The sequence below is a fragment of the Agrilus planipennis genome, unplaced genomic scaffold (assembly GCF_000699045.2).
Source record: "Agrilus planipennis isolate EAB-ADULT unplaced genomic scaffold, Apla_2.0 scaffold163, whole genome shotgun sequence".
Lineage (NCBI taxonomy): Eukaryota > Metazoa > Arthropoda > Insecta > Coleoptera > Buprestidae > Agrilus > Agrilus planipennis.
In genome coordinates this window covers 430,163-456,963 of record NW_020438898.1, presented here as the reverse complement: position 1 = coordinate 456,963, position 26,801 = coordinate 430,163, and the positions used below count along the sequence as shown (strand labels likewise).

Here is a 26,801-nt window from a genome sequence, read left to right as displayed (position 1 = left end):
ATATATAACTTAATAACCCCAATTGATTAGGGTATGTTCTCTTTGTTATAAGTGATGAAAACTGAGATTTTGCGAAGTAATAAGAAGTATAAAGTATATTTTTAAAAGACTGTAAAGAAAAAAGTATTAAAACGATAAGATCTAAAAAAATACTTTGTTTTTTCAGATCTACGTATTTTCAATTCGTTACCACTATTGAGCATGCTTCAGTCTTTGTCGGTAAGTCTTTTGAATTAAACATTGTCGTTATCATATTAATTTTTAATGCTTATTCAAAGTTGCAACAAAAATTACTCCTCAATGAGCATGTAACATTGCTGTGTCTGCCTATTTTCTAAGAAAAAGGAGTATCAACTGTCCCATTCATTTTGTTTTTGTAAAAGTGGCAACTACAAATATATGTAGATCTATTGGTGATGGATCTGGAAAGTTTTATATGAAACATCAACCAAATTTTTTGGTTCACAAAATTGTAATTCGAACTAGGAAGATTAGGTGATAACAGACATCTATTTTTAGGCCTATGTTAGGTTTTGCGACAGACTTTTTATACTGTAGCTTTTTTATTGTTCAATCCAGAAACGAGGTCGGAAATATCGGGGATAATATGAGACATTACGACAGTAAAACGGGGTTACTGGATTTATAACCCATAATACACTTAAATAAAAAGTGATGACCGGAGTAGATATTTGAACCTAAAAATCGATCTTCTCATTCAACGAAGGGGCAAAAGTGTAGTCCTTCTTTTGGGAACCACTTTTCACGGTAAATATAGTTGGGACGTACAAAATTATAGGGAATATCGTAAACACAGAAGAGATGTCAGGTAGGAATTGTAGCGGACCTTCATGGACCTGGTTGGACACGTACCTCCACTCTTTCCTATCCTGAGCTAAACTTCGAAATTCCCTAAAACTAGAACAGCCCACATCCTTAACTATTTGCGAATAGTAATCTAATCTAGGTCTACCTCTACCCCTCCTAACTCCTGTTTCTGCCTCTAATGTTTCTGACTAGACCTTCATGCCTGAGAAGGTGTCCTACCAACCTATCTCGCCTATTTTTTATTGACTTCCATTGTTCTCCTATTCTTTCCAATACCCTCTTCATTTCTAACCTTTTCTACCCACGATATCCTCATCATCCGCCTATAACACCACATTTCGAACGCTTCTAACCTTTTCTTTTCCGCAGCGCCCACTGTCTATGTTTTGCACCCGTACAACGCCGTGCTCCAACAACCTTTTTCGAATTTCTAAATGAACCGTTCGCGAGCATAGAAGTGACTTTATTTAGGGCGACCTTAATAAACAAAATTAATGTGTAACAGAAAGAGATATTGACAAGCAGAATTTGAGAATGTTGCTAGCCAGGTTATAAAGCCGACCCTGATCATACGTCCATTTTCACAGATAATGTATTAAAACTTTGCCAATTTTGATCGTTCGAACTGTAGGTAGAAATATTTAAATGTGCAAAACGAACAAAAAATTCGATCCGATATTGCGTTTTCGGTTTAGTTTGCTTGTGTATCTACTCTAATAAAAAGTGCTCCGTTTGATTCCTAATATTATTATCCCTAAAGCCTGGCTTTAATATCCGATTTCGATAATGATCGTAGGGGTACCATCGTTCTTGTTATTTTCGGTTCCTTTTTGCCGGCAGATCGAGTTCTTTGTGGCTCGGAACCATTTGAAAAGAATCAGAAATAACCCCAGTGCTTACCTACACCCTGATCCAGGTATAAAACTGTTACGGTTTACTGTGCCTTTTCCCAAACATTTTCTAAGGGAAGATGAGATTGCAAACGACCATCATGCAAAACTAATACACCGTGACTAAATGCTTTTTGCCCTTGAGAAAGTAGAACATTCTAGGGATTAAATTGAAATAACTAATGTGGATGACATACAAAATAGGAATACGTGTTTTCGGCACTTCTCTACATATCCAAACACAATTTTAGAATACGTTTACAGGTAAATGAGTGCGAAAAGCCGGAACAAAAGCAATATTTCAATAGATATGTTATCAAAAACCCCATGTCGCGTCGTCTTCCTGCATTTGAGGTCTGTTATCCTGTATTCTGCTGAATGCTGAAACACTCTGCAGGACGAATAATGTCCTGAATTTTACCGTGTGAACGAATAAGCAATTAAATGTTTACAGTTGCACCTAGTTGCATTATCTTTTATGAATTTTATGTCTGTTCGGAGTTTTTATCCGATGTCCTGCATTGTTACTCTCTTCGTCCTGAATTCAAAATCGATAAGTATTTCGTCGTAATATCCGATAGGTACAAGCAGTATTACTTTTGTCCTTCTTTATAGAAAAATAACATGGAAAATTCACTGAATATGTTGAAAAAGATTCTTTTAGGAATGTTCCGTGCATTTCACAGAATGATCCTAAAAGTTTTATTTGTCATTAAATGTTAGATTTTGTTTAGTGAAGGAGACGCCATTGTGACCAATTGTAGAAACGAAACGGCGTGCTTTATTACTAAAAACGAAGAACAAAAAATAAAAGCTTAACGATCTTAGAGGCTGCGCAGTTTACATACAGCTTCCGGCTTTTAAAACCGAACCGTATACTGGGAAGAAAATAAACGAAATCAAAATGATCTTTCACCGTTTCGTTCCCGTTTCATACGTCCATGTATCAGTTCCCAATTGTGCACGTAATGAAATAAATACATTTTAAGTCGATTAATAAGTTGATTAATCCATTCGTTGCGTCCAACTCGAATGCAGTAATTAAATTTTCAACAACAACAGTAACAAAACAAAAGACGGCCTGTGACGATGGCGATGATGATGAAATTATCGTCACAGCCTCTTAATAATTCGGAGCACACCGATTTCAATGACAACGGATGTACACATCGATGAACCGAAAGGGTAATTCTCGCAGCGCGCATCGACTCCTTTATGGTTTTTGCCTTCTGTCGAAAGAGTTTTCTCTTTAATTGAATGAACAACTTCATTCAGAGGCGAATAAACAATACAATTTATCGTAAATAATATATATGCATATCTCTATGGCTTTGTACATACAAAGGTATATTACCAAGAACTCTTTCAGGGTCCAGTTCTTCGGAATAATCAACCACTTTGGTCACATTTGGTTTACATTTAAATTCTAATTACATTTATAGAAGTACAGATGTTAGCAAATCGCAGATGTAGAGAATCATCATTGTGAGTCAATGACTTTTGAATTTATCGCAATTTTTTCCTTTCTGGACAAGTATTTCTGTCTCTAGCAATAAAACTAGCTACACCTATTTAGATGCTGGCACTGTAACGAGGGTTGAGCGAGTTTGGGAATCGATTGGTTTCTTCCATGTATTTTGACTCACTTCTTCGAATCAAAAAAACCAACAACAAGAAAAATACTCAATTACTTCCCTTTCTGAAGTTATTATTCCATGTTTGAGACAAAAATTCGATACTTTTCTCCAAATTCTGGAACCACATCATCTACATTAGGTAGATAGTTCTTCTGTGATCGGTATTTCTAATGGAAAAGTTTGTTCACTTCTGCTACGGTATTTAGCATAGGTACACTGTTCTTGGCCTTCACGCTTTGAATTCCCTCCTTTCCTGTGTGTAATAGTGTTGTATGGCAACGCCATGGTATGAACCCAGAGTGGTAGTGTCCGTCAAAAGAAGAAGCACAAGACGAGGACGCGGAGGAGGAAGGAGGTGTAAGAGACGTCGGCCACCGGACATGCTAGTCATTACACTTGCCATGGTCATGTGTCACTGGATACATGCGAAGGCTTTATTATTCTTATTACATGCCCAAGTACGCGTTATGTAACTTAAAAGGTTTCTTACTTTTCTTATTGTCTCATTTTCAAAGGCGAAATGAGTGACGTACTAAATGAATGAATTACTGACTGACTGACTCCGAATGTTTGGACACAATAGAAACCATCAACATACGATAGTGCGTTCATCAAGGAAGTTTCATTTTCTAGTTTTCGATTTTGTGATTTGGCAAGCCATTTAAGGCACCCGGCCAGCTTCCGATACTACGGAAATTGTAATTTTAATTACTTCAAGAATCAATCATTAATACTTAACATGCACTAATTGTCGAACAAATGTTTCAAAAAATGCATCGGTTCGATTATTACACTGTTCCGGAAACATGACTAAAAACAATCGCTAGCGGAACAAAAACCAACAAGTTTCACTTTTTCTGCCTAAAGAAAAACAGATGTCGAAACTGGAGAGAACAGCTAAACCAGAACAATTTTGGATCATACTACAGGTTTATCTTAAAATGTAATAGGTACATATGTAAGGAGAACAATTATTGAACGATTACAATCCTAATCGCTCCTAAAGGATCGAAATATACAAGAAACCGAAATGACAAGAAAAAGGATGAAAATAAATAGTAGTCTAAAGTTTATGGATGCAATTGAGTTTGTTGAAAAATAGTTGAAAATGTCCAAAGAAAAATATTTTCCAGCATTGATACCCGTAGCGTTGGAATTCTCCTCCTGAGATGGAGTTAAATCAGGAATCAAGCAAGAGAAAGTGTTCGAGTCATGAGCCAAACATGCCTACTTCAGATTCCCGGATGGCATTGGTTTAATTATAGTAGTAGCAATTATTGACATTCTAATTTTAATTTATCAATACGATAACCTATCAAGAGACAATCTAGCCACCGCCATCATGCATGTTCTGAAGTGGAACAATTAATTTGGTTTCGTCATTCCAGATTTGTCCATTGCAAAATCGATGCAGTTGTTGGAGGTCTAGCCTAGTTAGTTATGTATGTATCTATCTATTTGTGTGCATGTAAAATGGTAGTGTATGTTCGAAGTCAGGAAGTTTGCCCCGAGCTTCGAAATGTCGCTTGCTGACGGTTGCCAGCGTATTCAGATACGTATATACTTTTGTGCATTATTTCAGTGTTAGCATGCATGCTTGTATGCGATCTAGTTGCAGGCTATTAAACGAAATGGTATTTAGTTGTTGGTATCCACTGCTTGTCCAGTGCACAGACATTTCAACAGTCGTAATAATAGCACATCCAATTACATACACACGAAAATAAAGATGTGGCCCAGACATCATATAACTGCGTTCGTCTACAACGATAGAGTTTTGTTCTTTATAAGCGAATTGCTCTGTATAAGATCGATATACAACAGAAATTGGTTATAACGTACAGGGCGAGAACGTAAAAGCCTTTTCTTCTATCAGAAGAGATCGAGATACCAAGCAAAATGAAAAATTCAGAAAATTTAGTTTTGTAAATTAAAAAACCTTGCAGTAAGTACAAGTTTTCTTGGTGTAAAACCATTTCTATGAATTCCTAGTCCCTAGCTATCCATTCAGGTAAAAGATATTGAAATAATTTTTTTTAAGTTCCTTGACAACGTTTTTCTTTTAGAAGGGACTGTTTAACATACTGGCATGTTATATTTCCCTTGTATCTAATTATCCCTTATTACATTAGTTGCAATTGTTCTTCAAAATTCTCGTTACGTATTACTCTGTGTCTTTAAATGTGGTGTTGAAGTTACGCGAACCATTTTCAATGTACACGACTGTAGATAATGGATTTCGTTGGTCCCAGTTTTGAAATCGAAGATTCAGCGTTTGTCTGAGCTTCAAGGAAACTTTACTGGTTATCGAGTTCGTTTCTTTTTATTGGCGGAAAAAGAAAACAGTGTTATAGTAAATTCAGTCGTTTGTTTCACAGAGAGACAGCCGAGATGACGCCAGGCTAAAAATAGTTTCCTCGCTTGTGTATTTCTATCTTCCGGTCCACAAATTGTGAATGTATAGATATGTATAATGAACAGTGTTTTTCTTCGTCGTCACCTTCATTTGTTCGATTATCAACGACCTACTACCCTGATCCATACAGAACTAGATATACTTAAAAACAATTGCTGATAAAGTTCATTTAGTATTGCATCAAGAGCGTTTTGTGCTTCGAGTTCGATGATCGTACGGAAACATAACGGATTCATATACAGATCGATTAAAAACAGACATAAGGCTACTGATTGAAAATAGGTAATGGATTTTGAAAGAGATGCGGACTAAAAAATCAAACCGAATCTTACCCTAAAGTACGTATCAAGATTATAAACTTTGGTAGTCCTGCAGAAAAACAATTTCCATTCAAACACACACGTTTAATCCACTTCTAATATGAGTATTATTATAGCGAAACTGCTATCTGAATTTGATAAGATCTTTAGAATTGTGTGACAGACGTGTCCGCAGTGAAATGTTTTAGTGGTAATTAGGGCGAGTCTGTGTTAATATATTTACCACAAAAGTTTAACGATAATGAAACAATTTTCATGTAGAAAATACTAACGGAATTTTCCTGACTGAGTTAGTGAAAAAAAAAGCCATTCAACTGCAATTTAAAACGCTTTGCATTTTTGCTACGTTGTACGACGTAATACATATGTAAATGTTACATATTTTTATATATTAAATACACGTACATAGATATCGATAAGGGATCAAGAGAAATGTGCGTGATGTTGTAGTACACGTCGTGCACCTTGTTTCTGAGCACGTTATTGATTTCTCTGGCGCGCCACCAACTCAATAAAACAAGAGGGGCTTCGCCCCCTTCGAAACCAACCCGTAATCCTACGGAATACTCAACGAAAGGATGGGCAAAGGACAAGGGGAAATGATAGAGGAAATGTAAAGTAAAGAGAAGTAAAACATATCTATCTTTTGCAGGCAAATAATCTTTACTAGCCGTTCGTAAAAAATTATTACTCAACTGAATCAGGACTACTGAATTCAATTCAAAAAATCGACAGTAAATATTGAGTACCAGCTAATGTACTTAACAGTGAACTTATAATTGCTCTAAATGATCCATTTTAAACGTATCCTTTGTGTATTAGGAATAGCAGTCTTTAATGCCTATCTATCTGTTCCAAAATTCGATGTAATTTGTTCAATTGACGAAATCCTTTATCCACTACCACAGGCCGCTTAAATATCGACACCAATTTTGCTAATCATTCGGACGGTAGAGAAAAAAGTTGAAAGAACGTAAAATGAGATTTTAAAAGTATCACAGGGCCTTTGTTTGAAAATGCCCTTCTTGTAGGCACTGTCGTGGTAATTATGTGAAACAGCGCACTTTCTTTGGTCGATATAGAAAAACAGGTCAGAAAAAGGACTCTTCTACCTGACAGTTTGTTTCCTGAGTCCCATTTATTAACTCACATGTAAAAACCAGGCACCTTGGCTGTCTTTGCTTGTGGGAACAACGCGTCCCCGCCGCAGCCGCCGTGTTGGCACTCACAATCAGTGCGGATGTTGCGGCATACCTTCAATCTAACCAAGCGTTTTTTATAGGCCCATTGGTCGGTTCGCTAGTTCCTCAATAAAACAAAGTGAGTAAATACGTATAAAATCAATGAAATATTTTCTGTTAAGGAGTATCCACGTTTTTGGATGATGCATTTAGAAAGAACGTGTGGTAGTCACTAGTCAGTCATTCAATTCCAGTTCCGAGAGACGCATAAATAAAGAGTTGGAGTTTATTACTTCAGTTGTCCTACGTACGGTGGACTGCGACCCGCGTTAAACCACAACAATTCGTTTACAATTTACGCCGAAACAATTGAATAGGTACTTTCCTTGGTTCATTTTCTTCTTTTGATTTACCGCCAGTTCAGTTAGCCATTCGCCCATTCTTTCGTCCGAATACGTTATACGGTGTGATGATTTAAAAAGCGAATGTCGAAAAGCTGCATCATATTTTTTTTCATCACCAATGAAATCAAAAACAATGATTGTTTTTATTATCTAAGAAAAATTAATAAAAATAAAGTCGTCGAAAACGGAAGTGTAACTAACAAGAGTTGATAGAAAAACATAAAAATGAAATTCAGTAGTTCAGATATGATTGGAAATCCTGAAGGATCCTAATAAATCACTAGATATCGTTAAAAATTGTGACTCTAGAAATTGAAATAATTTGAATATTCCGGTCAATGGTTAAAAATCCATGAACATAGTGGATAGTTCATGGACACCTTTGGGAAATTGCCAACTATTGTTAAAAATTCATTGATGTAGAGGAAAATTCGTAACCGTCTATGGGAAATTGGTAACTATCGCTAAAAATTCATGGATATAGAGGAATATTCGTCAGTGTCTATGGAAAATTGTCAACTGTCGTTAAAAATTCATTAATCTAGAGGAAAATTCGTAACCGTCTATGGGAAATTGCTAATTATCGCTAAAAATTCATGGATATAGAGGAAAATTCGTCAGTGTCTATGGGAAATTGTCAACTGTCGTTAATAATTCATGGATGTATAGGAAAATTCGTGAGCGTCTGTGGGAAATTGCTAATTATCGCTAAAAATTCATGGATATAAAGGAAAATTCGTCAGTGTCTATGGGAAATTGTCAACTGTCGTTAAAAATTCATGGAAGANTATGTATGTGTGTGTAGAAGCAGTTACCTTTTGCAAAGGTAACATTGGTCGAGTTTCGCCGCCTAAGAGGTCATAACAACCTCATTACGGTGAACTTAATAGACAGTTTCGTTTTATAGCGACCCTGAGCGGGCCGTGTTTTCATTATAATTCGATACCTTTACCAACAAAGCGTACCAGCACTAACTAGGCCCCGCATCAGATGTGATTTACAAAAACAACCCCTAGAAATTTTCAAAATAAAAAAATTTCGTTTTTTTTTCTTGTTTCAGATCGCCCACATGATGCCCTATGTGATCTAGGATCTAGGACAAAACATGGCGCAGTACAAACCCAAAATCCTAACGGCTACAGTCTGCGAAATGATAGGATTCTAAATGAAGTCTATCATAGAAGAAACGAATCGTGGATTTTTACAAGTGAGTTCAAATTTTTTTAATGAGTTTGTGCATAATAACAATAACAAATAAAGACACATCTAGACCATCAGAAAATCCTAGCATAAAACATCCTATAGTTGATTATTTTTTCTCACTTACAGACATTCACAACTCCTCTATATTATCGAGAGAGAGATGTTAGTAAAAATGATCCAGTTGAAATGTCAGATTGTTATTTTTCTTTCTCATTTAGGTTCAAATCTAAAATCCCTCTAACTTATCCAGAGAGAAACATTTCAACGAGATAATGTTAATAACCATATTCCAATTGAAATGTCAAATTATTATTTTTCCTGGTTCACGTCAAATTATTCCTAGAATTCTCTGAATTATCCAGAGAGAGAGAGAGACGTATCAATTGCAGGACCTTCATTGAAATCCTGCAGTTGTAATGTCATCTTACCATTTTTTCTCATTTGCAAACATTCACGAAATTCCGCATGTAATCTATGATTATGATTACGTAGGGGATGATTTCTGGAACCAACTTTTCGAAATGATTGTAAAGTCAGGGTACGGTTAATGTGCATATTATCGCAAAAGGATACGTCGAAAACGACGATGGCGATATTGTCCATGACGACGTCGCAACAAAAGGTTATTAAATAAAAAGTTTACACAGTCGAGTAGACATATTCCTTCAATATGACCGTAACCGCTGAAATACGATCGTCTGCAGTTAAAAATGAACCCATGCAAAATAATGCGGTTTTTCAACCTTCAACTCTCGCATTTTGCATACCTAAAGGTGTATATATGTATACGTGTATATGCAGTGCATTTGTTTTTTGTTTAGAAAGATCGAATTCTGCAAGTGGATGATTTATTAAACGCGAATAAAATTCACTTCTTTTTTTTTTTTTTAACAATCGACAAATTTATATGGAAATAACATTGGCAACGAAGAGTTTACAAGTATAGAATTTTGTACATCAAAGGGATTACATTCAGGTTAAGGATTTCGCGAACATCACTCAATGGAGTTATGGTTTTGATTGAGTTTTTACGGTGATTTGGAAAGTTTTAACCGCTTTTTAATAACGTTTGCAAGGATTCCCATTTATAAACGAGCTTTTTATCCTTTTTTTCAATTTCCTGCAAGTCAATTTTTTATTTGAAAAATACCCAAAAAGTTCTAATTTTTGTGAATCTAACATTTGTTGAGTAATTTTTATTTAGTTTTTTGTTTAATAGACTTCAACTTTGTCAGATTATTCTACATGTTCAAAAAAATTGAAACTCAATTTTGCCAACATCTTAAACTAACATGACACATTTCTATCATCTAATTAACGGATTTGTCAGAATGATTAAAACCAATTATTTACAAAATAAATAAGATGTGTTAATTGACAGTGATAGTTAGATACCAATAATTGTCTTTTCTTGCATCTAATCATTACTAATCTTGTGTAAATCCTAATATAATTCAATTGTGTCAAAAATAGTAACAATAAAATGAAAACACCTAGAAAACTGAAATGTCTTTTGAAAAAGAATCAAAATTCTTGAATCAATTTCGTTCGATTTAACTTCGATTGTTATATACAATTCCGACAAATCAGTTGTTAGATTTCACATTCCTCTGTAACAATAGAATTTATTGCAAAAAAAAGTTTGCTATTGCTGTTTCTGATTGCCTCATATGTTCGATACATGAAACTACTTAGGTATAGCATACTTCTGAGGGAGTTTATGTAGGTTTTCGATTGTTTTAACAACCGTGTCTAGTTCTATGAATTATATTGGTTTAACTTCCATTCATACGTGCAGCATACACTAACTTCTATGTATAAATAAATTTCTCGTTCACTTGAGAAAAAAATATTGGGCGAGTGCTGATAATTTGCTAATACTTAAGGCATATTTCTTCTTATCTCTGGCGTGTGATACTTGCAAAAATGTGGACAACTGCTACGGTAGCAAACCAACCTCTACATAGGTACAAATATTATTGCATTATTATGTACACATTTGTATATAACAGCGGTGTACCTACATTTTTACATATGCATCTAGTACCTATAAATAAATAATCACTGTACGTGTTTGTTTCAAATTCTTATTAAAAGTAATTCTGTAAGTCTAAACAAAAGCGTTAAAAAATGTCGACACATGAAATTTTCTGATGAGTTTTTAATTTTCATGGAACATAATTTACAGTTACCTACTTGCTTTTCAGAATTATATAAATAATCTATGCTTTATTATTACTATAAAAAATGCCGGTTTATTTAATTCAACTGCAATTTGTGGTAATCAAGGGCAAATCTCACACAACATTTTTCACGGTAGGTACTGCAGTAATCTGTAAGTCCTAGAGCCTATTGGAGAGGAAAATTCTCCCATTTTCCCCCCATGCACATATCTACTTTTTACGTCGCATTTTATACCTTTTCCATTTCAATATTCTTTTCGGCGTTTGCACATCTCGAAACAATGGGTTGTTTTGTTACATTCTGAAGTTATTAATCCTATCCGTTATTTCATTCTCATGTTTGTCCATTAAAAAAAAAATGTAAGAACAATATTTGATACAATCTTAAAAGGCATAAGTCGTTTACGTACAAATANTCAGAAGATGACTTTATATGGAGTAAGGTCAACCATAAAAAGAGAAACAAAACAAACCACAAACATGTCAATTACATGCTCTATAATCGGTAAGCATTATTCATAAGATTCAAACACATATGCAGTTGTCTAAGCATTGATTACTCAGAAAATCAAAATGATTGTTAAGGGTGTGTGTGTGTTTGGAGATCGGCTGAAATGTGAACGGTGGCCATGGGGGAAAAGAAAAGGTTAGGAAGCCTTCGAAATTTGATGTTAAAAAATAGAGGGGTCTAAAAGTGGGTGCGTACAGTTCGTTGACTTTTAGTTCGTAGAAAAAGATGTCAAAATAATAATTAGTTAATAGTAAATCAATAAAAATGAAATAAATGGATATTATTTAGAATTAAAATTAAAACAAACTAAATTGCTATAATAAAATACACGTTCGCATTACGTATTAATAAAAACATAATAAGTTAAACATATTTGCATATTTTGTGAAGACAAAAAGTAGTCATAAGTATTTTATAGCAATGCTCATTATTTCGCGACTAATTTTAATTATTTCGCGCGTAATAAAGGCAAAAGGTAGATGCACTAGACGCGGTTTGTTCAGCTCGCGAAAGGAAAATCAAATGAAATCATATTTAGTAATGAAAAACATGAGACCTTCATCTGTTTTGGTAACTAATTGTAAATGGGACCTTGGCATTCGATGCCATCGTCCTCAGGAAATTATAAAAAAAAGCCTCTCGAAATAACCAAGCGGAATGAATATACCTTTAACTGGCTGTGGTTTTGAATGCCAATGTCAGAAACCAGGGTCATGCGTAGTTACAAGAATTTTTAAAATGAAATATACTGTTAATAAATATATATATCTTTTGTATAAAAAACCAAACGTGTTTCCATTAACAAGTCAAATATTTTTTGCAAATTATAGTACCTATGGTTCCAAATTGTATTATGGTTCCGTCAATGAATTCTTCTTTTGTGGTTGATACCCTGGGTTAATCAAGAATGAGATTATACCAAGAATGACAAATGACAGTTACGTATACAATCCAGTTGGTTTACGATCTATCCAAGACCTCGAATATTATGTGAAGTTTAGCTGTTAATTTCGTACGTTCTGCTTATCCACTGAATGGAATGCTAATTATCAAAAATTTGGTGAAATAATAGTGACCACAAGGTTCACTGTGTTTGGTAGATGTTTAGACCATTGCTTAGCATTCGGGAGGACACTGGTCCGATTTCGCGTCCATCTGCTTTGCTCCAAGTTTTCCTGTGACTTCCTTGGATCACTGCTGGATCAGTGATATTCGACAGATACCTAATCTTTCTCGAGATTGTTGCGAAGGTTCCTCCCAACCTTCCGTCGTAGTCCGGAATGAATGCCCATCCACCAGCATTAGTAGCTAGCACCCAAAGTTTTTTGTTCTTTACAGCATCCAGATAGCTTAAAAACTATAGATTTTGATAGGCCTTTAAAGTAACCAATAGGGAAATGCAATTGGCGTATTTAGACTCGAATTATTGACGCTTTTGAGCCCATACAAAGACAACCGTCGGACCATTGTCACGATTGTGGTTCCACAGAAGGTCAAGGAAACTGTTACGCTTAGTTCACAAGCTAAATAGTCTACGTAACCGTGTACATGTACTTACAAACTGTACGAATGTGTACGTGTAACTTTGTATCTTCCATCTTCCTCTACCTCCGCGTAAAAAACCGCGGTGATGGTAGATCACAGGCCAATTGCAGCCGCTGACACCAAGAAAATCCTCCGACTGATCCTACACGGTGAAAGGACACAATAAATTAAATATTTCCTGGGTATCGCTCAAACGAAAGTTCTTGTCGGTCGAGTTTGTAAATTGATTGAACTTGGTGTTTCCGTTTAGCGATTGGCTGCAGTTGGGTTGTGCCTGGGCAAAAGCAAAAGCGAATGGCCGTGGCGATGACGATGACGATGATGGAACTCCGCCGTCATTGCGGCCTTGAACTACCAACCGTCGTTTCAACGACATTTTCGTTTGAAAGAGAAACCGCACCGGAATCGTTGTTATTTATTTTATAAAATTACCGTCAGCGTTACTGTCAATCTGTAGACGAGAACCGTACAGGAATTTATCATTAATAAAGAAAGAAACGGAGGAAGAAATACATATGTATGTTAATGAAACAGCTAGACGTACACAATATATATTGATGACAAAATTGAATTGTAAATTATTTGTGAAGAACAATCTGATCGTAATGGTAAAGGATTGTAATCGTTACCAACATCTTGGCTTTTGCGAGCGCTACAAAGCTGTTAACAGTTGACGAACTGTAATGAGAAAAATCTGACCCATTCTTTTCCAGAAATTAAGAAAATTCGTACTTTTCGGCTAGGGATATGAACCAAAAAGCATATACGGGCGTCAGACAAAAAATACGGCAACCCTTCCCTGTAAAAACATTAAAATATCTCAAAACTTGTCAACGTTTGTATAATGGTTCAATCGATGAGCTCTACCAACATATCTCCAAGGAAAAATACCTACATCGACTCAACAGTTACCTTCACCTAACCCTATCATCCTAATGCCTAGCCTTTTTTTCTGTGGTATTTGCATTAGAGTCTCAAAATCTCTTAATTCCTGCTTCTAAAATGTCTGTAAGCCTACATGTCTAGAGTCGTTCCAGCCTATTTCATATTGACTTTTATAACCTCTTTGCTTTTTGTCCTACATCACAATCTCAAAATCTCTTAATTAGCCAATCTGAAAAACTGTTATAGAGACTCGCATTACGATTTTATTACGTTTATTTGTCAGATGTAATAAATGCTTATATCAGTGCAATTGTAGTAGCTGTTATAAATCAAATTGAGCGACTATTTCCGAAACATTCCCCCAACGGATTGTAAACTCTAGTAATTCACTTATTCAATTGTTAATAACAACACGACCAACATATAGAACAGAGGCTGCTTGTTATAAACTATGTAACTATAGGTCGTTTTGTGGGAAAATAAAAAACAAAAGTGGAATATGAACGAATCAATTTATTTAATTCTGTGGATATGTGAAATAAAAATTTGTTCAAATATTTCAAATGTCGTAAAGGTTGAGCTCGTAATCTTCATTTAAGTGATTCATTTCGCAAATTCATTGAGTGATGCAAACATTGCGTAGTTATCACCGTTGATAAGCATTCTCGCGGAATTCTATAAGTACAGAAAAAATGGAAAATATATTTAGCGACTTGAGCAACGCATAAATAAAGTTTTTTTACCGAAACTATAAATAAACTAGAAAATTTAATCAAAATACATTCACTTTATAGCCAAGATAGATTACCAATAATTAATAAAATCATTTAAAAACTACCTAACGATTAACTTATATTAGATTGAATTACATCGTGACTTATTTTAAATTTGAAATCGAAACCTAAAACAAAACAAAATATAGATAAGTTCAAGTACGCCAAGAAGCATCATTTGAACTGCTGTTTCGCAGTAATGAGTCTGTATCACGGTTAGCAGCTTATTCGATAAGTTTGTACAGACTGTATGACGATGCGATGATGCAAACACAAACTCTCAATAATTTTATACAAGGCAGATTTAATTAATTATTAAATGTCATTTCAAAAAACTTTCATTTATTCGACTGGTACTTCCAAAGAAGATCAATGCGTTATAAAAATAAATTAAAAATGCTGCTATAGTCTGAGTGTATGCCTAACGTTTGTTAATAATGAAGTAATTCGATTAAGAAGACTTTTATAAATTAATACCATACTAGGTACTTATAATTGAGCAATTCTCCATTTTTTACCGTCATTATTATTGCTGAATAATTACATTAAGGAGAATATCAATTAGGGTATTGAAACGCTTTCTTAAATAGCCGCTATAAAGTTATCGTATCTAGTAAAACCTAGTTGTAAATAGCACAATATAACTTGTAACCTATCTGGTTGGTATTATCTTCTCGAAAAAGGCAATTTTATGTCAAGAAATTCTTACAAAACATTAGTTTTTTGTGTACTGCGTGAGTACAAGGTCAAAATTTGGTTTTCATGAATTATTTTGAACTTCTACGTATATATCTAGTTAAGATAGATTAATAAGTCAATATGGTCTTTATTAAATCTTGCAACAATTAACTGTGGAAAGCATTTTCTACCTAAGTATTTGCTATAATTATGTCAATAATGATTGATTTACTAAGTAATTTGTGTTATTCATTAGCATTAAAAAGTTTGTGGCAAATATTCACAAAAACAAATCGTTTAGTGTGTTAAATAATTATTGTATATTTATGTACTGGTGCATAATGATAAATGTATTTACATTTTGTCAACATCAAGCCGATATAAAATAGGAAGCTCTATACTGATAATTAAGTCTTTAAAGCTAATTAGACAGAATACAGAGCAACGAGGACACTGAAGCGAGAAGGTCAAGAAAACTATTCTACATAAAGTCGTTCGCTTATCATCAAATAAAACGTATCATGTGAAGATTATATACATTTGCAATTTTATGCATTCAGTGTAAATGTTTGTAATACATTTTACAAACAGATAAATTTTTTCAGTAAAATCTTTGAAGTCGTATATGTATGTTAATCTGTGAGGTTTTGCTATAGGCTCACGAGGACGTACATTTCGAGAGCTCAAGGCAGTTTTAAATCAAAAAAAATTATTATGAATGTGTCACATAAAATTGTGTCATCATCATTTGGAAAAGTTATACAAAATAAATTCGTATAAATAAATATGATTAAACTTCCGGTTGTAATAAATTGATTATTTTATTAAGTCGTTTGTTGTTCGTNAAAAAGTAGGGAGTGAGCAAATATATAAAGATAGGAGACGAAAAACTAGAACAAGTGGCTAATTTTCGGTAATCAGATAACTCAGGATGGAAGGAGCAGTGAAGTTAAATCAGAAATTCGGAAAAGGTTGTTAAAGGTTAGTGTTAGAAGCGTTCGAAATGTGGTATTACAGGCGAATGATGAGGATACCGTAGATAGAGAAGGTTGAAAATGAAGAGGTATTAGAAAAAATAGGAAAACATAGGACTCTATGGAAGTTAATAAGAAATAGGTCAGATAGGACACCTTCTCAGGCATGTAGGTCTAGTCAGAGACATAATAGTAGAGGTAGATATAGATTAGATTACTGTTCGCAAATAGTTAAGGATGTGGGTTATTCTAGTTTTAAAGAAGTGCGAAGATTAGCTCAGGATAGGAAATAGTAGAGATGCGTGTCCAATCGGAGTTAAGACTGATGACCATATAATGATGATTAAGGAAGTTACGATGATATATATGTATTCCAAAACTAATAGATTTTAATTTACATGAATGAGAGAAAACCATGTTACTTGTCGAATACCAGAAAGAACTGTAGATTTTAACTGGAGGAACCACCAACATGGTACTCAAATATATATATTGAGTGGGGCAGAAATCGCCACCCATATTTATGTTACTTATTTATCACATTTAGATTCATAGTATATACATTACTTACCTTAAAATTTTGTGTTAATTTGAGAAAGAAAATAAAAACTCTAGTGCTTAGCCAATTAAAATACCCGAAACAGTTGTGCTATTATTAGCGTAATTTATTAACTGTTTTTAACGGGGTAACGCCTAGTCCTAAGAGGGTCGTGAAATGCGATGTTGCCTTGAAAGTGTACATTTATGTGAAATCCAGACGGTGTCGTACCCTTACATGACACTAATCAAGTTATACAAATGTAATATGAAACTCGGCGCGAATCTCCTGGAACGGTGTCACGTTCGGGAGGGTTAGGAAATGGCGGAGACGTACTAAATGGGGTTACTAAACGTAAGCATCCCAATTTTCACTAAATTACCATGTCTGTACCATACGACAAATATATTTTGACTTTGACTTTTACAAAAATAAAGTTCGAGGTTCAAAATGTGTTACAGTGTTTGGTGCAGTAAGAAGACATAAAAACTCATTTTTTAAAGACGACAACTGTAATGTAATTAAAAAAATGCGGTTAATGTAACTATGTATAATAATTAGTAAAAATATTCTTGACGGTGTCCATAAAAATGTAAGAGCGTAATATAGCACCGCGTTATATAAAAAAAAATCGTTCTTCGCCTTTCATTTTTATTCAGCATGTGTCATATCGCGACCATTAAACTTTTTGTTAGGTTCATGGGCGATTTTCGTGCCTTTTATTGCCCGATTACGTAATGGACGTAATATTGCGCGGAAAACAAGGGAGTCATTACTCTCATCGCCGAGTTCATTCCGTTTTTCCCGTACTTTTTTTATTTTATAGAGGATGCACGTTGCTAATTGCGAAGATAGATATCTTCAACTAATCTACTCTTTTGTTGCTTTGTATTGTTACTTTACGTCTTTTATTTGTGTTGCTAAATACATAATTAGAACGCAGTAGAATTCTAAGTGATTTTGGTAAATAATTAATTGAATTAACTAGTTAAGCCCGTCCATATCTGGGCATATCAGTAGTGTAGTTGTTGTTGATGGTACAAAGTATTTACATTTTAATCGTGGGGATTCCCCATACCTAACCTAACCTAATTTGATCAAAACTTGCTCTAAACTTCGAAATTTTAAGATAATTTTAATTAAAAACTCCGATATATTTATGGATACTGATAATAGACCATCTTTTAATCAAACAATTTAATCGTCGGCTAATCCCAGATTATAGTATCATCACCCATCTGAGCAACACCGATTTTGGTTTTAGTTTTATTAATGTAGATTTCAACAAAAATTAGTAGTCTGTACGCAGTCATAAGTCACATACGTCAGATTGTACATTATAATGCAAAACTAATGATAGCATCAAGCAGTAAACCACGCATTAAAACAGAGGAATGTAATAAGTACATAATTCGATTGCTCGAATTTTAATGAATGACATACAATTTTAGTTACGACGAAAACTTAATTAAGAAACGCAGATATTTTAAAGCGAAATAATTACAGGTATCGTAGAATGTAAGTATGTACCTAATCAATTTGGTCTTTCCAAATGTGTTTTAAATTAAATTTGACCTTTTTTGGATTGACATTGGATATGGAATAAATATTTTCAGTTAATTTAACAGTATTCACATTTTCATTTCAATGAGAAGGCACATTATCTAATCATCCAATAGATCATGTGATTTCTGTTACATAAAATAGTCAATCAATTGATAAATTTTGATGCTGTATTTATAATTTTGTGGGAAACAGTAGTCCCATTTTATATTGTTAGGAATAAAACTATATTGGGAACGTATTTGTATGCATTACAATTTATAAATAAAAGGGTGGCGGACATGAGGTAACCTTTTCGTTTAAATGGAACAAATTTAATCTATTATATTGAGCTAAATCATTCGTTACTGCAATTTGCGATTAAATGCATTAACGCCATACGTTATTACGTAATTTTTAAAATAATGGACCCATGATTAAAAAAAGCTGTAATAATATTCGTAACTCTGCATGCATACGTATGACACACATTTCGAAGTTTAGCAATATTTAATGGACAAAACGTAATGTGTTGCTTATTTTGCATTTACCGAAACCATTAACAGTAAGTAATAGACACAAAAACGTTTCAAAATAAAAAAAAAGAATAAATCGAGAAAGCAGCCGATATCTGTATCTAGCATTTATTTGATGGAGAAAAAGTAATTTAATCCATCAACGTGAAACATCAAGAAAACAAATAAAATGGGCTTTTGATGCTGACTAGTTTTAGTGTGAATTTGCCATCGCCAATTCAAGGAGAATGGCCGGAAAGTATTATTTACTTGAACCCGGAACTTATGGCTTCAAAGGCAACGTACTTGCCATAGAAGCCGGCGATCCCATCTATGACCACTGATGGTGATGAGTCAATATGAACCGCATATTTTACCTACAAATTCATGTTAATACACTGGTGCTAACAAGAAGTGGAAGTGGACGTAACTAAAGACATGACTAAATACGAATATTGCCCATTGCATAAGAAAAGTGCTATTATATTTCAGATTTCACAGACAAAACAAACATTAATTTGCGACAAACCTTCAGATTCGAAACATTGATTTANTTATTCTGTACCAGGGAGTAGCCACCAGCGTCTTCTTTACAAGTGTTATAATTTGTCGCTAACTTGTTACCGAATCCAAAAATTTGTCGGTCCAACCGATTAGTGGAAAACAAATGAAATGCTAGCATGATATCAAACTGATACTGCACATACTGTATCTCGGCTTTCCAGTTGTTTTTCACTGGATAATTCGAAGCTGCACTTGTGAAAAAATGGGTAAATTTACCAAATTTCAGCGACAAATTATAGTCAATGTAATACTTCTTTTACGCCATTTCTATTTAGAGATACTCCATGTGTCGACAGTCGTTTTTCATTGAACAGTTAGAGGACAAAATGGATAAAAGTTCCATCTTTAAGTGACAAGTCAGCGACAAAATTATAGCCCTTGAAATATTTTTCTACGCCATTTCTATTCCGAGATGGCTACTCCATGTGTTGATAGTCGTTTTTCGCTGAATAGTTATGAAAAAGACTAACGACAAAATGGATAAATATGCCATCTTTAAGCTACAACTTAGCGACAAAATTATAGGCTTTACAATATTTTTCTACGTTATTTCTAGTTCGAAATATCTACTCCATATATTCAGTCGTTTTTCGCTGAACAGTTATGAGATAGACTAGCGACAAAATGGATAAAAGTACCATTTGTAAGCGACAAATTAACGACAAATTATAGTCCTTACAGTATTCTATACACCATTTCTATGTCAAGATCCCTATGTGTAGTTCCAGCTTGATATGAACGTAAAATTTCGTCTATTTTTCAATAATCAACTGGAGCGACAAATTATAGAGCATTTTAGAAATATCACTTTGTCGATCTAGTTTATGTATGCGAAATTTGTTTTCGTTAGAATGAAATGTTAGTCGAAGAATATTTAGAACTAGTTCACCATTTTTTTGGTATCGTACGGTATACTTTCAAAAATCAGCATCTGTTGATTGACTTTGTACCTAATTAAAAAATAATCTCTAATTATGTAACGAAATTAATCTGTGACTAAATCTTTTCGCTGATATTGTTATCAAACAGAGCTAGATATTTTGTGAAACAAAATATAAATGCCGTAATTGATATGTACCACACTTACGTACTATCTAATTACTAACTAAAAACGATAACAGAACCATTAATTTATTTATTTATTTATACAAACTATTTAAACAATTTAAACGTAATTATTTGAGGTAATAACACACAATTCACAATGTAAATAAAACATTAAAAACAGATAAAAAAGTGGAGTTAGAGTTAGGTTTAACAAATTATTAATAATTGTAGATGCATTTTGTCAAAAAATGTATTAAAACAAAACAAAAACGCTTTTTTAATTATCGAAATGTCTAATAATTTTTAGTTTGCCTAATCGAAATGCTTTTCGATTTAACTATATGATTATACAGAAAAGAATTAAAATCTTCTTTAATTTCAAATAGGGGTAACTTGAACTAGCTGTGGCAACTTTATATTTAGAAAGGGCATTTTTTCAAACTATTCCATCAGTTTAATAAAAAAAAAATTGAAATTTCATGGTTCTAACATCGCCTTCCATGGTTAGTTGCTTTTGAACTCAACATTTCTTTCAGAAACGCCTAGGCGAAGTTGGTTGTTGGTCTAATTTGTATGAAAAATTGTTGTAATAATTAAGGAATTAAGAAAAGAACTTTTCAAATGTTTCAAGTAAGACTTATAATACTCTACAGTGTTGTTTCGACATAATAATGTCTTTGTAGACTGTTAAGTCCTACTTGCAACATTTAAAAAGTTATTTTTTGATTCCTTAAATATTAAATGTATATATANAAAACTGTTAGCATATATTAAAGATGGACGTAGGTATTTCAATGTGAATGGGTTTCGATTATCATTTAGAATGGTTTCGTTGGAAAATGTTGATCTTTATTTAGGTAACAACTATTTGTTTTCTAACCGGAAACACTATGTAAATTACGGAAAACACCTGAAAGGATGCAAAGAGAAGAAGCAATTGCCAGCAACAAGAAACGAAATAAAGTTGCATTCTGTTATCTGTATGAAAGAAACTCCACCTGCATTTTATCAATATCGCTACAAAAAACATTATGAAAATTCTGGGAAAATGTCAGGAAATGAAAAGTTTATTAGTGGCGGTTCATGCAGACAAAGTACTTTATATGTTCAACGCAACTGTATCGATTTCAAACGATAGTGACTGACTAAGATTTGCTGTTTCTTTTTTAGGATTCCCCGAATGAACCACTTCACAAGACTCATACCAATTTACCTCTCGAAGAATCATCAGCATCATCATACACTTTAGGTAAGTATTGTTTTTTTTAATACTAAAAATAAATATTCCCTTGTTGTTCAACGTCTGCATCATTTTAAGCAAAATAGGAGTAATTCAATTATTCTTGAAATTTATTTAAAAAAATAATCATAAATGTACCCTTTTTAAAATAAACATATTTTTTTGGAAAATTAAATTTCTTCTTATATAAATATATAGGCTGCTTCAATTCAGATCAATTCAGAAACACATTTCCTATTGTAAGTGCAGTAAGATTTCATAATTCAGTATTTGTAATAACGGAACATGTTGAGGGTTCTTTCTGTTTGGAGTCCACGTTCTTCGAAAAATGCCCACAAAGCTATTAGTTAACTTAATATTCCCTTTTGTTAGCTGCATCTGCCGTCTTCGGTAAAAGGTCTGGTTTTTAACATCTGCAGAGGCAGCAAATAATAACGCTGGCAAACCGAAACCATCTTTTTGGTCTTATTCTTGTGCTTATTCTTCTCAAAATCTCTTGGGCCAGGTAGAATCTGGCCGTAAGCTCAGGTACTCGAAGAAGTTAAAGGAAAAGACATCGATGTTGCAAGAAGAGGCAGCTGCAGAGGAAATGCGATGGTACCTACCCATGGATATAGAAAGGCCATCGGCACTATACGAATTGTTTGGAATAAAATTCGAAAATAACGGTACACAAAACCATAAAATCGATTTTACAACAATGAATTTAGTTCAGGTACCTGAAGATATTTCTAGATAGGTACATATTTGGAACTAAAACTTTTACCAAAATAAAAACCTTATTCTGATGCGTGTACAGGACAGATAAAGTCCGAAGAAATTGTACAAAAAACAAATAGGTAAACATTAACAAACTTGGTGGAAATTGAAGCACTTGCAATTTCCACAAAATTTTATTAGGTACAACCAGATACCCTTGTAACACCAACGTTATAAGTAGATTTTAGGTACGTATTGAAGTTGTAATTTGGAAAATTCCGGTCAAACAAAAAAGGAACAAATCAAGCAACATCGTGTTCAAAAAACTCGCATAAAAATAAATTTTATTTTTAAATTTGTGCAAAATCAAAATTGTATAAAAGTAGAATTTTTAGTGCTCTAAAAAAATTTTGATGTCAAAGTAATAAAAATCAATCGGTTAATGATCAAGACCTTCCGTTTGTTTTAATAATTCATGGGACGTTGTGTTTGGCAGGAAATGTGCACATACGTGTCGAAAGTTTTTAAAAAGTTTACTTTTCTGATGGCTGCCAAAAAATTCCATTAAAAAAGTCCTTTACAATCACATTAAAATTAGGATGCTGAATGAGAAACTTTTAGACCAATGATCATGATAATTTAAAAAAAAACAGTGTACCGATAGTAACTTGGCCTTGAAAAGATAACGAAAATTCTATAATTTTATAACAACTAAATGTAATAGTAAAAAATCAACAATAAATAGCTCAAGTCCAGAATCATACTGTAACTTCTAGAAGTTCAAGAAGGATCCAGCATCGACCTAACGCTGCACCAGCATTAACCTCTTGGAAGTTTATTGACATATGATAATTACTATTCATTTCAATAGATAAAATAACACATTTCATCACGCTTAAGAGACCACAAAGAGCAAGAAGAGAAGCAAAAAAAAAAACGACTTGAATAAAATCCGCAGATACCTCACTACCTCAAGAGGATTAACAAAATTATATCTTCACAAAATTTAAAATTAAATAATTGGAAGAAAATCTTTGCTAATTAAATACAAAAAAGGAAATCAAAACCAAGAGAAGTACATGCTTTTATTTTGGTAAACAATGCTCCCCCACATCCTGCGGATGAAACGTATCGAATTTGTATTATCAACACCAAGAGAACCTACCTACTGCAGAGTTTAAATATTATCCTTTATTATCCTTGTTTGTTTGTATGTACACATACAAGTACTAGTAACTAAATACTCTTTTTAAAGAGTTTGTAATTTCAAACTTGTACCCACACGTGATGTTTTATTAAAGATGCACAAGCGATAAAAATCACTGCGTAGGAATATGCAACGTGTTTTTGTGCACCGAGGGGAACTACCCGATGGCTACGTTAAATGTAGAGTTTACGGATGTCAATGTGAAAAATAAATCAATGAAAACGAAGACTGGAACAGCAATCCAGCAAAAACGTTAGTTAATAAGGGAGTGGTCCTGGTTAGTAAGGGGTTGAGACTTACCTTGTCTGCCAACGATTTCAGCCACGTGCTCTGAACTTGGTACCGGCACACATTCGGTCATGTTCTGGGATTTCTTCGATCTATTTTCTTCCAAACCGATGGTATGAAGAGGGTTGAGTAATGGAGCGAAATCTGAGGGACTTTCAGGTTCCGAAACCGGGTTTGAAGACTCGGGCATCCGCAACATCGAAAGTTCGTAAGCAAGCTGCAAAGTGCGAGTCTCTAAGCTTTCGTCTGCGCTTGTTCTATCCATTTCGGTAAATAGACAAGACACGGGCATTCTGACCGGTACGAACAATGGAAAAAAAACACTTTTCTTTTTGCTTGTTCGAGAGATACTAAAGAGAGAGTGTTTAATGTATTTATGGATTGTCGTTGGTGATTTTTTTTTTAAGTTTTTAAAATAACGGCTCAACCCACAGACGAGAAGGCAACGCGGCCTCGCGGTCGAGTCCTTAAGTTGAAAAAACAATGAACTATTTTATTACAACAAGTCACTGGTAGTATAAAAATATAAACATCTACAGGGCAGGTTATTATTGTTGTTGTGTGATCAATGAGACACACACCAACTGCTTGTTGGTAACCGACTGAGCGTTTATTTTCTGCCGCCATCCGTCGTCCATGTGCGCAGGGTATGGGACGTCGCGCAAGCGTGTCCCAAAGCCGGGCCGCCAATTTTGAAACGAGCATTCCCATTGGATTTCGACGTCTCGACGGTTCGGGAAAATCGGCGACGGTGGGGAAAAACGTAACAGACGGCGCATTACAAAGAAAGGAAAAACACGTGGTTTTTGCATGTTCCCGCTAGGGCAACGCACTGAGCGCAATTAGCAACTGTCGCAGACTAAAATTAGTTATGAATAAACTATTGTACGTTTCGTATTTGTATGTGTAACGTGTAGGTACCTACACCAACTTATTTTGATATGACTTTAGGCACAAGGGAAATGGCGATTCGTTTTGCGCCAACGGTAACCTTGCAGTCTCTCAATTAGTTAGGGAAGAAGAACGTAAACACACATCGATCAAGCCATTTCATAGAAGCGCCCAGCAGTCGGCACATACCCTTCTGATTTTTCGAGGAACATCCAGGTGATTGAGACCTTGGGTTCGTGGGGTTCTGTCTATCGACTTGCACGTAAAAAAAGAGGCATAGGAATCATTGCATTTGAAAGTTTATGAAAAATTAATGAGAATTTGCGGTTCTTACTCTGGACTTATCGATATGGAGTCCCTTTTTTTCCGAAATATCTTCAGTAGCTTCAAAGTAGTTCAGTTTCCCCTGTCGTTTCTAAACAACCAATAGGACTTACGATAACTTTAGAAAAATAACGGATTTTCATGAGAATTTTTAGTTAAACGCATTGGTCAAAGAGTGGGCCAAATCGCTATAACTTTCAGCCTTTTAAAAATGACAATGAGTATTTACATAATCCCACATAACTCAACTGTCCTTGCCTTAGTGGCTTAGCTTAGAGGTTTAGACCATCGCTTAGCATTCGGGAGGACACGGGTTCGATTCCGAGTGCGTCTGCCCTGGTATATTCTGTGGCCTCCATGCTGGGGCAGTGGTGTAATATTCTACTTTGGAACACCCAAAAGCAAAGCAATAGTCATCGAGTTTCTTGATAATATAGTTACTACAACACGAGAGGACTAAAATGGGATTAGAGGAGCGGCTCGCCTTAGAAAACTGGTCTTGGAGGGCCTCCAAATTTCAAAAAGTCCTTCTTAATTAAATCCCAAACAAAGTCAAAATACGTCTAGTATTAATTATGTTGTTTGGATTTTGAAGTTGGAGATCTCATACGTATGCAAACTGTAAATATTTCATTCATACGACGGGCTTATTGTATATTAATTACACCTCCGCCCTGAAATGTTTCTTATAATTAGCTGAACTGAGTGCAGCTCACTGTCCTGTCTAAATTCATGTCTTTATGAAATCAAGTACCAACAGAGCAAAGAGAATTCATTTGGTGTACTAATACTGACTGCGATTTTGGGCAGTTCTGGAGCTGTACAACACCTAGACACCAGCTATATTAGGGTTAATGAAGAAGCAGTCAATCTTTTTTAGCCTGTGGTTAATAATATGTGTGTTTTTGGCTATAAAAAATAAGCCCTCGCGATTTTTTTAGACAAATAATGTCTATACAATGTTTCAATTTCACTGAGTTTAACTTGAAAGTCATAAAACATAAACATGCTACGTAATTTCAAACGGTTTATTTTATTACAGGTTGACGAAATGGTACTCCACTTTAAAAAAGCAGCCATCAAAAGATTGGTAAGTGATAGATATAATATTTCTTTTATTTAGGTATTATTATTTGATATAATAAATTTATTATTCTAATCCAAATTGCTCACTTTTTAAAACAAATTATTTTGGGTACTATCAGTTATTTACACACTTATTAAGTAACACAAGCAACACAAATAATTTCGGTTCTAAACATATATTCGTAAAAGTATCAATTTACACATTTCGAAGAAGTATTGTACTTATTTCTTCTTTCCGATATTCGGAGGTCGATTCTGGCAACTTTGTCTAGGATGCGGAACTGTAAAACGAAAAATAAATACAAAATTTGCATTTCAATGTGAGACGTTTCAAAGACTTTTCTTTCAACCATAGCTTATACACAAAACGCGGAAGAATAATCTGGTGACATTCGACAAACAAAGGAACGAGGTTAAGCTACCCCCCAGTAC

General features: G+C 34.2%; 1 protein-coding gene across 1 annotated transcript in view; it reads right to left on the bottom strand.

Moving 5' to 3' along the window:
• LOC108739127 (RNA-binding protein MEX3B) overlaps positions 1–24,685 on the bottom strand; it is a 97,575-nt gene extending 72,890 nt beyond the window's left edge. Inside the window, exon 1 of the mRNA XM_018472865.2 lies at positions 24,081–24,685. Within this exon, the coding sequence (XP_018328367.1) occupies positions 24,081–24,360 (280 nt within the window). The 5' untranslated portion in view covers positions 24,361–24,685. The remainder of the gene's footprint in view (positions 1–24,080) is intronic.
• Positions 24,686–26,801: the final 2,116 nt, after the last annotated feature.